Source organism: Carlito syrichta, unplaced genomic scaffold (assembly GCF_000164805.1).
Source record: "Carlito syrichta isolate Samal-C Ts95f unplaced genomic scaffold, Tarsius_syrichta-2.0.1 Scaffold302860, whole genome shotgun sequence".
NCBI lineage: Eukaryota > Metazoa > Chordata > Mammalia > Primates > Tarsiidae > Carlito > Carlito syrichta.
In genome coordinates this window covers 358,199-372,313 of record NW_007246956.1, presented here as the reverse complement: position 1 = coordinate 372,313, position 14,115 = coordinate 358,199, and the positions used below count along the sequence as shown (strand labels likewise).

Sequence of the window (14,115 nt, the reverse complement as noted above, 5' to 3'; positions counted from 1 at the left end):
TCAAAAAAAAAAAAAAAAAAAAAAAAAAAATTATTTCACTTTTATTTTCCCATCTCAGCTTCAGTAAAAGATTCAGAGAATTGACTGACACATATGATAAGCTATCAATCATATACCCTTTGTATACCCAGTTTCTGTTTCTTTTCATTCAACAAGGTGATATAAATATTTTAATGTGTACTGTCAAATTGAAATTACCTATTGCCTTCCTAAGCCCTGAAACACAATTCTCTCAACTATTCCTAAATTTCCAAAACAGATTCCAAAATTATACTAAATTATTGGGGGTAACAGATTAAAATTGTTTATACAAATAGTCGTGATTTCCCAATTCTGTGCAAACCTTTACCTTTTTTTTTTTTTTTGAGTCATAGTCTCACTCTGTCACCTAGGCTGAGTGCAGTGGTACACTCATGGCCACCGCAGCCTCAAACTGCTGAATTCAGGCAGTTCTTACACTTCAGCCTCCCAAGTAGCTGGAACTACAGGTGTGTGCCACCATGCCCAGCTAATATTTTTGATTTATTGTAATACGAGGTCTCACCATGTTGCCCAGGTTGGTCTCGAACCCATGGGCTCAGGCAATCCTCTCATCTCAGCCCTCCCAAAGTGCTGGGCTTACAGGCATGAGCCACTACACCCAGCTCAAACCTTTACCTTTTACTTACTAAATTCATATGACAGAAAATAATTAGTTGCTTAATTTTTATTTTTATTTTCATTTTTTTTAAAGATGTAGGGTACAATTTGGGGTTAGGTATGCTTAATTTTTCTTATATAACTTATAGCATTGCATTTATTAGAAACAAAAATTCTGATTTAATATGATTAGGCTGTTCAATTGAATAAATTCTATAGGAGTTTCACTTTGTTAGTGTTTACCTTACCAGATGTTGCTGCCAGTAAAGCACTTCAAAACTCACTGGCTTAGATTTATCACATCCTAAAAATCTAAATTTCTTTTTTGAGTTAGAGTCTCACTCTGTCGCCCAGACTGGAGTGCAGTGGCTGCTCCCGGCCACCGCAGCCTCGACCTGCTGGGCTCTGGCGATCCTTCCGCCTCAGCCTTCCAAGGAGCCGGAATTACAGGCATGCACTACCATGCCCAGCTGATTTTTTGATTTATTGTAGAGATGAGGTCTCACTGCCCAGGCGGGTCTCGAACCCGTGGGCTCAGGCAATCCACTCACCTCAACCTCCCAAAGGCACAAGATTACAGGCTGAGCCACCGAGCCCGGCTTGCCCTACATCTTTATAATAATAATAATAAAATAGTAGCTTGCTATCGTGTTGGGGCCTAGTATTTTATTACATTTCTCTGATGTTATTCATTGGAATTAAAAAATAGTATTCTCTTTCTGAAGTACCTATTTGTTTCTGGGGTAATGTTCCTTTTCTTCATTTTGGTGTGTGTGTGTGTATGTGCGTGTGCATGCGCACGCTATTGATGTGCAGTTCATTCTCTCAAATGTCTGACAATTCTTGTGGATCATTTATATTTTTGAATGAAGGGTGAGGATGATTAATGTCAGCAGATGGGCCGGCTCGGTGGCTCAGCCTGTAATCCCAGTGCTTTGGGAGGCTGAGGTGAGTGAATTGCCTGAGCCTGGGGGTTCGAGACCCGCCTGGGCAACTTGGTGAGATCTCATCTCTACAATAAAATCGAAAAAATTAGCCAGGCGATAGCACGCGCCTGTAGTTCCAGCTACTTGGCAGGCTGAGGCGAAAGGATTGCCGGAGCCCAGCAGGTTGAGGCTGCGGTGGCCGGGAGCGTGCCACTGCACTGGAGTGAAGTGAGACTCCAACTCAAAAATAAAAAATAAAATAAAATAAAATAAAATAAATTGTCAGCAGATGGTGTAGATCTTTTTGCCAAGACAGTCTCTCGTTGACATGGAGTGGGGGCTGATGATTATGTCTGTGTCAGTGATGGAGTGGGGGCAGAGCCGGGCTCATTAAAAAGTGGGCAGAGCCGAGCTCAGGGGCTCAGCCTGTAATCCTGCGCTTTGGGAGGCTGAGGTGAGTAGATTGCCTGAGTTCGCGGGTTCGAGACCTGCCCGGGGAACTTGATGAGGCCTCATGTCTAAAATAAATCAAAAAATTAGCCAGGCATGGTAGCGCGCCTGTAGTTCCAGCTACTCGGAAGGCTGAGGCGGAAGGATCGCTGGAGCCCAGCAGGTCGAGGATGCGGTGGCCGGGAGCGGCCACGGCACTCCAGTCTGGGCGACAGAGTGAGACTCCAACTCAAAAAAAAAAAAAAAAAAAGTGGCAGAGGATACGAACAGGCACTTCTTAAAGGATGATATACAAGCAGCCAACACACACATGAAAGACTGCTCAACCTCACTAATCATCGGAGAAATACAAACCAAAACTACAGTGAGGTGCCCCTAACTCTGGTAAGGATGGCTACCATTATTAAGTCAAAAAACAACAGGTGCTGGCACGCCTCCAGAGAAAAGGGAATGTTTCTACACTGTTGGTGTATATGTAAGCTAGTTTGGCCTCTAGGGAAAGCAGTGCGATGATTTCTCAAAGAACTAAAAATTGAGATATAAATACTATCCAGTGGGTCCTCTCCTGGGAATATATCCAGAGGGTCATAAACTGCTCTACCAAGAAGACACCTGCACACACCTGTTTATTGCAGCACCATTCCCAATACCAAAACATGGAATCAACCTCGATGCTCATCAAAAGTGGACTGGATAAAGAAAATGTGGGGCTGGGCTCAGTGGCTCAGCCTGTAATCCCAGGACTTTGGGAGACCAAGGTGGGTGGATTGCCTGAGCCCGCGGGTTTGAGACCCACCCTGGCAACTTGGTGAAACCTCATCTCTACAGTAAATCAAAAATAAGCCAGGTGTGGTAGCACGCACCTGTAGTTCCAGTTACTTGGAAGGCTGAAGCAGAAGGATCCATGGAGCCCAGCAGGTTGAGGCTGTGGTGGCCGGGAGCGTGCCACAGCACTCTAGTCTGGGTGACCGAGTGAGACTCCAACTGAAAAAGAAAATGTGGTACATATACACGATGGAATATCATGCAGCCATAAACAACAAAACCACGGCCTTCACAGCAACTTGAATGCAGATGGAGACCATCATACTAAGTGGACTATCACAGAAACAAAGAACTGAATACTGTATGTGCTCACTCATAAGCGGACCCTGAATACTATCACACTAGCACGTGGGTGGGATCAGCAGATGCTGGACACTGCTGGGGAAGGAGGGAGAGATGGAGGAGAAGTGCAAATGGCAACATACTGTGCATCTGGTCCACTCTCAGGGGGAGAGAGGGCCAGTTAGAAGCCCAAATTTCACCTGCATGCAACCTGCTTATGCAGCAAATCCCCACTTGTATCCCACAACTCTAAAATAATAAAAGTAAAATAGAATAAAATAAAACATGATTAGGTTTTACTTATGTCGTGAATGCAGGAAGTGGAGAGTGGATTGGGTTCTTTGTTTACATGGACCATTCACTTTTTGTGAGATATTGATTGCAGCCTGGGGCAAACACTGAATGTGACAAGTGTTCTAGCTGAATGGAAGGGAGCCGGGAAGGACCACGTGACACAGACTTTCAATTAATTACCCTAATTAGCCCTCAATTCTGTCACCTTCAGGCTTAGGTGATTCTCTGGCACTCTGCAGGGAAGAACACATTCCCTGCAACTGCAGCTTTGTCCTGTGTGTTTTCTAGGCTGCAACCTCCTACAATCCCAGTTATCTATCAACTCAAGGGCATAGGCTTTCCATCTTTCAGAAAGTCTTTGACCTCTTTTCTTAGCTGGTGATTCAATTTCTTCCATTTGCCATGCAGTTGTGGCTTGATCTCACTGTCAATTTTCTCACTATTATTTAAGTGGAATTTCCAAGAAGAAGGTTGGTAGATACTGGGAAGCAGTCTACCACTTGGAGCTGGAACTTTCATAGCTTCAAAAACAGAACACCTAGCTACCAAGTTTTTCTTGTCTCTCTGGGTACTCAGAATGAATGCAAGTCACTCTCCATTTTCTCCCAAAGACTTCAAGCAGGTAGGAGTATTTGTTCTCAAACCATTATTATTATTATTATTTTAATTCTTGTGGTTGTAGTTTTCTTCATGTTGCCCTCATTTTTACCTTGTTGCCATGCTCATGGTGCTGCCCTATAATACATTCATTCTCCTATTCTCCTTGGCTGCTTCTGTGATGCAGTAGATTATCCTTAAAGTAAAAGTCAATAAACTTTGAGGGACTTTTGAGAGAAACTCCTTTGAGAAACACATGTGAGTTTTAGGGCGTGAATTTTGTGACATTCATTGTGTCTAGCTTTCGTTTGTTTACCATCACTGATTTGAGTGTATCTTCAGATAGTTGAATGATGCCAGATAAAGAGAATTCTGACCAGGACTTACAGGTTTGCTGTCTTCACTAGAGCACTATTTAAATTCCTAATGTCAATACCAATTAGTTGCTTGATATAGTCTGTTTCATTATTTTATTCATTTCTTAGCCATCACTGCCTGTCAATGAATCATAATTCAATTCACCAGTTATTTCACATAAAGATCATTGATAATCAAGATGTTGTCAGGCATGGTGGTTCAAGCCTGTAATCCCAGCACTTTGGGAGGCCAAGGCGAGAGGATTGTTTGAGCCCAGGTGTTCGAAACCAGTCTGGGCAACTTGGTGAGACCTCATCTCTATAATAAATCAAAAAATTAGCTGGGTGTGGTGGCGCATGACTGTAGTTCCAGCTACTTGGAAGGCTGAGGTGGAAGGATCGCCCAAGGCCAGCAGGTCGAGGCTGCGGTGGCCGGGAGTGGCCACTGCACTCCAGTCTGGGCGACAGAGTGAGACTCCAACTCAATAACAAAATAAAAAGACAATGTTATACTTAAGTTAATTGATAGTCAATAATTAATTTATTAATATGGATTCGTCAGCTAATGTGTGATTGTTTTTTCCTGTCTCTAATTTTACAGATATAATGGTAAATTGCCAAACACTCACGGATATTATTTTAAAAAATACTCTAGGACTCCACACAGTCATTTCATAGGAAGAAAATTTATTTCATGTTGCAAATGTAAATTTCAGTAACAATTCTTTTGATGTCACTTTTCTAGGACTCTTCAAAGTCCAGCTACTCAAGAAAAACCACATTATTTTTCAAGATATGCTATTACAAAATGTCACAGGAGAGAAACACATGACAAAAGGCAGCACATTTGCTTCATTTCATTACGTACAAGTGATTTTATGTGTTTATAATATTTCTACAAAGATGTGTAAGGATAATCCAGAATGGGCATGGCTGTGGAGAGATTTCAGGTGAGTCAGGTGGGGGCCATCTCTGGAGACCCATTAATCTCACTCCACAGACTGAAAACAACAAAGGGCTTTTATTTCATGGTGTGGTTCATGGGCACTGAGAAGCAGTGCTTGGGGATGGGGACTCTTGTAGCAGGAAATTAAGGGGCTACCGTGAAAGGTAATGCAGAGCATACATCTGTGGACAATGCTCGTATTTTAAGTAAGAAAATACTGCTGGGGAATAGGGGTTTTATGTTCAGTGATCAATAGGGCTGGAATGAGCTGGCAGTTTCAAGAGAGAAGAAACATCTCTTGACAGCTTTAGTATCATATTGTGGGCTGGAAACAGCTAAGTAAAGGAACCAGTCCCTGAAGACAAGTTATGTGTTTTGAAATGACTTTTCATAGTGAAGTAGTCATGCTAACTAACCAAAATTTGTACAACAATCTTTTATATACATACCAATCTGCTTTTGGCCTGATAATTACAGCTGCGTGAATCTAATAATTAGATGAGTAATCCAACCCAATATGATCACTTAATAGAATTTTTGGTTCAGATATCATAACCAAAAAGGAAGCAAAGGAAAGCTTTCCTAGGTTATATGTTTAGGCTCCAAAAAGAAGGAGACAGAAGCCCCACGAAACAGGAAAAAAAAATTCAACTTAGCGTTCTTCTTTCCCTTTGACATATGTTTTGAGGGAAAGGGACATGCCTAGAGTTTTAAAACTGGAAGAGGCCATCGAACCCTTTCATTTCTAAAAATTTTGTAGGCCCAGTGATTTGCCCAAAGCACAGTTAACTGGTATCAAGCCTGTTTTATTAATCAACAGGGGATTGAGTGTGCTCCGCCCATAATTCCCACTTACAAATATTTTCTACTGTTCACATCTTTTATGCTATGAGGCTAGCCAGGAAGAGCAATTTGTAGTTTGCTCTTGATTTCATGAGCTGAAATCTTGCCAGCTTTTCCAGGCAACAGAGCAGCTGGGTCACATCAGGTAGATTCTTGTGAAGAGATGAGTAATTGTTTGAGTCCAAAAAAACAAACAAACACAAAAACTCAGAGCTGAGCCTTTCCCTTCCTTCATGCCTCATAATAGCTATTCCTTGTATGACCTCTAGTTGTTGTCTCTTCAGTTTAAAGGAACTTAGACTCTTTGGTTCCATCAGGGAACATCAAGTTCAACTGAGCCAACATGGGGTTGATTTTGTTTTGTTTGGTTGAGTCAGGGTCTCACTCTGTCACTCAGGCTGGAGTGCAGTGGCACAATTATGGTTCACCACAGCCTTGACCTCCTGGGCTCAGGTGATCCTTCTGCCTCAGCCTCCTGAGCAGCTGGGACTACAGGCGTGTGCCACCATGCCTGGCTAATTTTTTTTTAAATTTAATTTTGTATAGAGATGAGGTCTTGCTATGTTTTCTAGGCTGGTCTCAAACTCAAGTAGTCCTCTGCCTCTGCCTTGGTCTCCCAAAGTGCTGGGATTACAGGCGTAAGCCACAATGCCTGGTCAAGGAGTTGATCTTGTGGTTACCAGCCAAATTGATAGCATTTGTCATTTGCTGAATCTTGAGTACACGTTGACTTAGTTCAGTTGACATTTATCGATCCTCTTATACAATGTCATCTCTGGACTTTGCATCAAGCTAGTCTTTCAGATATGTAGATTATTTTGATATCACCTGGGATTCAGATATGCTGGTTACCTCTCTTTCTTCTTGGAGGCAGTGATTCAATTAACACTAGTAACTCTCCAAAGATAAACTCTTCCCCTAGGAATTATCACCTGCACAAGGGTTAGGGCAGCTGTGTGTTGGGTGTGTCATGAGATTAGAATGAATGTTCAAGAAACCAGCCTTTTGTAAATTCCATACTGTTGTGATGTGTTCGGGGTCAACTTACAAAACTGTTTGCTTATACCCTTCTGAGATTTGGCCCTGCTTATTTGGGGTTAGATGGGAATTTTCATGCAATTCATAGACTTCTTGCATGTTGGAGAGACTCTGCCTCATGTCCTGGGTAACCTTTTGAATCTGAAAATCAATGCTGTTCTTTGGAGGAACTCTCTGACCCCTGTAAGCCTGGGCCTGGCGTTTACAGATGCCAAACTTGCTGAGTAGGATGAACACATCCCTTTGGAAGGCCTTGGTGAAAATCGCATAGAGGAATGGATTGGCACAGGAATTCAGTGGATAGAAGAGAACCAACAAGATTTTGGAGTTAGAAACGGTGATGAGTGGCTTGTTCATAAGTGCTGACAGAGCATAGAATGAGATTGGGGCCATACATATGAAGTCGGTGAAGATCAGCACAGCCATCCGTTTGGCGATTTTGGTATCTTTGTCCCCGGGGTTGTACTGGGGATTTCGGACCGTGATATAGATCTTCACATAACAGGAGCAGACGATGACAAAGGCAATTATGTTAAGCAACAGAACAAAAGCAATGTATGCCAGAGCAAGAGGGGTCTCGGTGTCCATAGGCAGGCAGATGCTGACCTTGGCATAGCTACTTATTCCCATCAAAGGGAGCAGGGCGAGAAGGAGGCAGCAAGCCCAACCCCCGCCCATGATGGCATATGCATGCCTAAGGCGGATCTTCCGGTCTAGGCGCATGGCGAAAGTGATGGCATACCAACGCTCCAGAGTGATGACCGTCAATGTGTATACGGACAACTCACTAGCAAAGACAGTGAAAAAGCCAGCTGTGTTGCACCCAGGGCCTGTCTGCCAGTCAATGGCATGGTTGTAGTACTCAGAGTGAGTGTAGAGGTCTACAGAGGCGATAAGGAGTAGGTACATCCCCATGCAGAAATCTGCAAAGGCCAAGTTGCACATGAGAAAGCGAGGGACATTCAACTTGTAGTGGCTGGTGAGGAGGATAAACAGGACAAAGACGTTTCCCAGCAGAGCCAGCAGACTAACAAACCACACCACAATTCTCAGGAACTTGTAGCCCATTATGTCTTCACAGGGGTTGAACTCATCTGACTTGGGGGTGCACACCATGTCTTCATTGTCCCCACACACGGTGTAGTCATAATGGCTTTCAAAGGCCTGAAGGGTCTCTTCCTGGGGGTTTTTGAGCTCCTGGCCAAAGCCAATGATCTCATCCTCTTGTTCTTCAAAGAAGACATAATAGTGAGAGTTGCTGTGGGTATCCTGGAAATTGGACTTTTCCTTGTACCCAATGCTACTGTCCCCTGGATCGTCTTCATACTCCTGGTAGAAGGGGCCATTCAAGGCATTCACAGATTTTCTCTGACGCAAGCTCCGGATACTGCTCTCATTACACATGAAGGACTCAAGGATTCTGCAAGGCAACAGAAATGAGTCACACTTGCTTAAGACCCGTTATGGTTCCCACACCAAATAGAAACATATGCAAACTATCTACTATGATATACATGATTCTACAACATTGTACGGGATCTGATGAGACCTGTCTCTATGACATCATTTCCTGTTATTTTCCCTCCACTACTGTGGTCCAGTGACAATGGTCTTTTTTCTCTTCTGCAACCATTTCAAGAATAGCCTTGGTGAGAATCTGGCTCTACTAGACTGTTACACCATGGGCAGGTCTATGAGGCTTGGTTATGCAAAATGGGACAATGGGAGTTATCTATTTCATATAGGATTGTTAAAGGATTAACTGAGTGTATCTTTTGAAGGTTCTTACAACAGCACCTGGAGCTTTGTGACTGCCATGTATGTGTTGGTTATTATTATTATTATTCCTGTTCAGAGCTCAAAACTCTGTTTCCTTTGCCTAAAAAATCATGGCTGCTGTTACTCATTATTCAGTTCTGAATTCAGATGCCCCTTCCTCAGACAAGCCTTCCCTGATCTCCTTAAATAAATTCTCCTGCCCTTGTGTTTATTTTCTTCATAGCACTATCTGATATTTCTAATTTTCTTACACTAGAGTAAGCAAAATGCAAAAGAGGGGGGTCTCGTCTTTACTATTCACTATTTTGGACAGGACAGTCCTAGACACATAGTAGGTGCTTGATAAATATTTGTTCAACAAATGAATAATGGAGATGACCATGCAGGCATGCTCATGAAAATGATTTAATTTTTTTGTAGCACAGCAGACTCATAAAGGAATTCTTTAACCTGTTTCCATTGCCAAGCAGATTTTGATTCATCTAACCTATTTGGAGGCTAGGGAAAATTCTAGACTTTGGACCTCAGCCCTGGTCCTTTCTACTCAGTGCCATATGGCATCAGTACAGAGTCTGCTATCATCATGCTCTACCTCCTCCCGGTTTTATCCAGCTATTATGCCCATATTGGCTTTCTTTGCATGGCTGTGCGACTTTCTGTTAGCTTCTGCCCCCACAACTAGATCCTGATTTTTTTTAGACTGCAAATACGTATTGAAAGTCAACTAGTAGAAGCTTATACAGAAGCTGAGGGGACTAAATAAGAGAAAGATGAAGGTGGAGTTAGGAGATTGCACAAGACAGAAGGGGAAATTATGCAGAGTAAAAGTATAGGTGAAGGCAAGGTTCAGAGAAAATGAAGGCCATTCCTTCTTTGCAGCTTGAAATAATGCATATCAAATATCAAATAATGCATATCATAGTTAATATTAATTGAGGGATTGGCAGTAGTGAGAAACTGCCAGGGGAGGAGGGGGCACACTTCATCAACAAAGGTACCTGCATAATGAACATTACTGTAATTCATGACCAGAAAGTCAAACAGGCCTGAGATTCCTGGGGAGAAGATAAGCCCTTTTCTGCTTGAGTGTGTAATCTGAGTGCCTTACATATGGCCACTGGTCTAAGGAGTGATATTAGGTTTCGAAGTTTATGTTACAGGGAATTCCTTGGAATTCCGGTATCCATCAGTACAAATACTGTTTCCACAGTATTTGCATACCTATACAAATACACAGGTACAACAAGGGTACCTGCATAATGAACATTTGTATACCTAATACTGAATCGTACCCCAAATCTTTAAAATAAAAAAATTAAGTAAATTTATTAATTGAGAGTGTATAATATTCCAGACCATACCATTCCAGTGTTTTCTATTCAGTTTCTCACTTAATCTTTTCAAAAATCCTGTGAATAATAGCATTATGATCTCCATTCTCAAAGGCTCAGGGGAGTTACATAACTAAGTCGGGATAACACAGTTAGAATCTGGCAGAGCTGGGGTACAAACCCAGTTCACTTCAAAGTCCATACACATGCAACCAGTGAGCTGTGATATTTGCAAGGCGCAAACGGATCAGGTAATACAATTGTTTGTGTTGTTTTAAGTCTGTCATCAGGTTGTGGCGTCTAATACTCCTTGCAGTATCTAATATGGGTTGCATCTGGAGATCAGAAATCATGTCTGAGTAACGTCTCCAAGATTCGACATGATCTGATCATGCCTGTCTCTCCTATGTCGTCTCCTCTTGCCTCCTCTGCCCTACTGCTATCCAGTGACACTGGCCTTATTTCTCATCAGCAACCGTCCTCAAATCCACAGAGACCTTGTGCCCCATAGATTCCCTGCTTCTTCTTTTTTTTTGAATCAGAGTCTCACTCTGTCGCCCAGGCTGGAGTGCATTGGCACACTCACGGCTACGGCAGCCTCGACCTGCTGGGCTTAGGCGATCCTTCTGCCTTAGCCTTCCAAGTAGTTGGGACTATAGGCGCACACCACCACGCCCGGCTGATTTTTTGATTTATTGTAGAGACAAGGTCTCGCCAAATTGCCCAGGCTGGTCTTGAACCCCTGGACTCAGGCAATCCTCTTGCCTCAGCTCCCAAAGTGCTCGGATTACAGGTTTGAGCCACCATGCCCGACTGATTTCCTATTTCTTTGTTTTTTTTTTGAGTTGGAGTCTCACTCTGTTGCCCAGACAGGAGTGCAGTGGCCTCGACCTGCTGGACTCTGGCGATCCTTCTGCCTCAGTCTTCCAAGTAGCTAGAACTACAGGCGTGCGCTACCACACCCAGCTAATCCTATTTCTTATAGATGCTTCCAACTCTTCTCTACCTGGTTTTCAAACCATAAAGCACCTTCCCCAAACCAAGAAATGAATCCAGCTTCCACCAAGGTTTTTTGTCGCCTGTTCCAAACCCCCACCACTTACCCTCTGATTTTCTTCTGATTCTTAAAAGCACAGCAGTGACTTGGATAAGAAAGGTCCGCCCGTGTAAGGTGAAGGAAACTCAAAGAAAGGGGAAGTTTCTTAAGAGTCCAAGTGTTTCTTGCTATCAGTTCCTTCAGGTGTTCCAGGCCTTTGGATGGCAGGGCAGAGACACTGGTATAAGACACATCCCTGGGAGGCAGAGAACAGAACAAAGCAGTGAGGAAGTGAGCAGTCAGAGTCCTGTAATTCATGGCCAGAAAGTCAAACAGGCCTGAGATTCCTGGGGAGAAGATAAGCCCTTTTCTGCTCACTGGTAGGAATCGACACCAGTCTCATGAAAATCTTTTAATGATACAGAACTTGAAAGCCATAGCTAGTTGCATCATGAATTCGTGACCTGGAAAACCTTCTCCCTCCACTCCAGTCTCTTGAGAAGAAATGCATTCCTGGAAAGTAAACTCCAGTATTTATTTTAACAGTCTGAAATAAGATTTAAATCATGTCTAAAAACAAGGGCGAGGGGGAGTGGTGGTAAGGGTGGGAACAATGTAGCCATCAGTGTTAGTTGTTAAAGTAGAATTAATCCCTGGCTTTTTGTGTGACATTCTCTTCTTTTCTTGTCCCAGAGAGTTTCAGTTCCATGTCTTGGTCCATCATTTTTAATTGCACCATTAGTAGCTTGAATAAGGCCATAAATATTTAACCTAATATTCCTCTTACATTTTATATTATGAATATTATTTTATTTCTTATAGAAGGTAATTACAATTTCAAGGATTTACTATAATTGGCAGTGTCTGATTAGCAAGTGAACTTCAATATTGACAGTTTCTTCCCCCATATCATTGTAGTGGGACTTATCTGGGATTTACATTCTCAAGGTTCAAGGCTGCCAGAATTTGTGACTTTTTTTTAAACAAACACGAAGTTTATGTATTAATCCCATGCTCACTACAGAACAGCGACTCCTGTGAAGGGAGAGTGTCGTGTTTGCTATTTACTTTGTATTTAATTTAAAAAATTCTATAGTTCAGCATTTCCCAAACTTGTGGCAAAAATTACCTTTGCGCTTGTTCCTATATGATCCCCAGGAGCTTTTTAACATTAGGCAAATACATTTGAGAAACCTGCATAAGTAAATAAACAACTTTGTAGTGAGTGAGAGAATTGAGGGACTGTTGAGACAGCTGTAAGCACAATTGTGAAGTAAATGAAACTGGGTTTTGCCCTCCTCTTGACCATCTCTTTCAGCCATGCTCTCTTCAAGGTGTGGCCTTCTTTGGGCTTTCAGTTTTCTGGAAGCAACTTATGTTGCTGTTTCCAGTGATGTTTTTGTGTCCGTGAAACAGGAGTACCTCTCTCAGTTTATTTCCAGTGCTTTGTTATTTGTGGGATACACCGATTGTGTATTGATATAGTATGGATGTTGTTCCTTCCAAATCTCATGTTGAAATGTGATCCTTAGCATTGGAGCTGGGGCCTAGTGGGAGGTGTTGGGTCATGAAGGTGGATTTCTCATGAATGGTCTGGTGCAGTCCTCACAGTAATGGGTAAGTTTTTGCTCTGTTAGTTCATGCAAGCGTGTTTTTGTTTGTTTGGGCTTTTTGGGTTTTTTTTTTGAGTTGGAGTCTCACTCTGTCGCCCAGACTGGTGTGCAGTGGCCGCTCTCGGCCACTGCAGCCTCGACCTGCTGGGCTCCGGCGATCCTTCCACCTCAGCCTTCCGAGTAGCTGGAACTACTCGGAAATTAGCTACCACCCCCGGCTAATTTTTGATTTATTGTAGAGATGAGGGCTCACCAAGTTGCCCAGGCGGGTCTCGAACCCACGGGCTCAGGCAATCCACTCACCTCAGCCTCCCAAAGGCGCGGGATTACAGGCTGAGCCACCAAGCCCGGCTTGTTTGTTTTTAAAGAGCCTGGTACCTCCCTTCTCACTTTCTTGCTCTTCCTCTTTCACCATATGACACACCGGCTCCCTTTCCCCTTCTGCTATGACTGAAAGCTTTCTGAGGCCTCACGGCAAACAGATGCCAGCACCATGCTTCCTGTATAGTCTGTAGAACTGTGAGCCAAAATAAACCATTTGTCTTTATAAATTACCCAGCCTCTGGTATTTCTTTAGCAACACAAAACAGACTAGTACATGTATGTTCATCAGAAAGAGTTTATTCTTTCAAGTAATGTGTTTGCATTTCAATAGCTATTTCTTGAGAAAACACTTTAGTAACCATTTCAGTTACTGTATGACAAAACACCACTAAGTGTCATAAAACAACAATCTTTTTTATCATGGACACAGGCTTTGTGGATCATGAATTTGAACAGGGGTAGTGGGGAGGGTTGTCTCTGTTTTGTGATGTTGGAGACTCAACTGGGAAGATTTGAAATCTGGTGTGACTTGAAGACTAGAGGCAGGGATTATCACTGGCATGTCTGGTTTTGTGGTGAGATGACTCGAAAGACAGAGCTCACCTGAGACTATTGCTATGGCTTCTCCATGTGGCTTGATCTCATATTATGGTGACCAGATTCTGAGAGAACTAGCAAATTCAAGGACAGAGGACATGGAATCCACCTCTTAATGGGGTAGTGTCAAATAATTTGATGCTTTTAAAAAAACTGCCATAGTGCCGGGCTCGGTGGCTCAGCCTGTAATCCCGCGCCTTTGGGAGGCTGAGGTGAGTGGATTGCCTGAGCCTACAGGT

General features: G+C 42.9%; 1 protein-coding gene across 1 annotated transcript in view; it reads right to left on the bottom strand.

Annotated features, from left to right (window-relative positions):
- Positions 1–6,936: 6,936 nt before the first annotated feature.
- The window catches only part of TSHR (thyroid stimulating hormone receptor), a 200,733-nt gene continuing 193,554 nt past the window's right edge, over positions 6,937–14,115 (bottom strand). Inside the window, exons 9-10 of the mRNA XM_008057190.1 lie at positions 11,410–11,598; positions 6,937–8,616 (exon numbers count right to left, since the gene is read on the bottom strand). Of these exons, the coding sequence (XP_008055381.1) occupies positions 7,203–8,616; positions 11,410–11,598 (1,603 nt within the window). The 3' untranslated portion in view covers positions 6,937–7,202. The remainder of the gene's footprint in view (positions 8,617–11,409; positions 11,599–14,115) is intronic.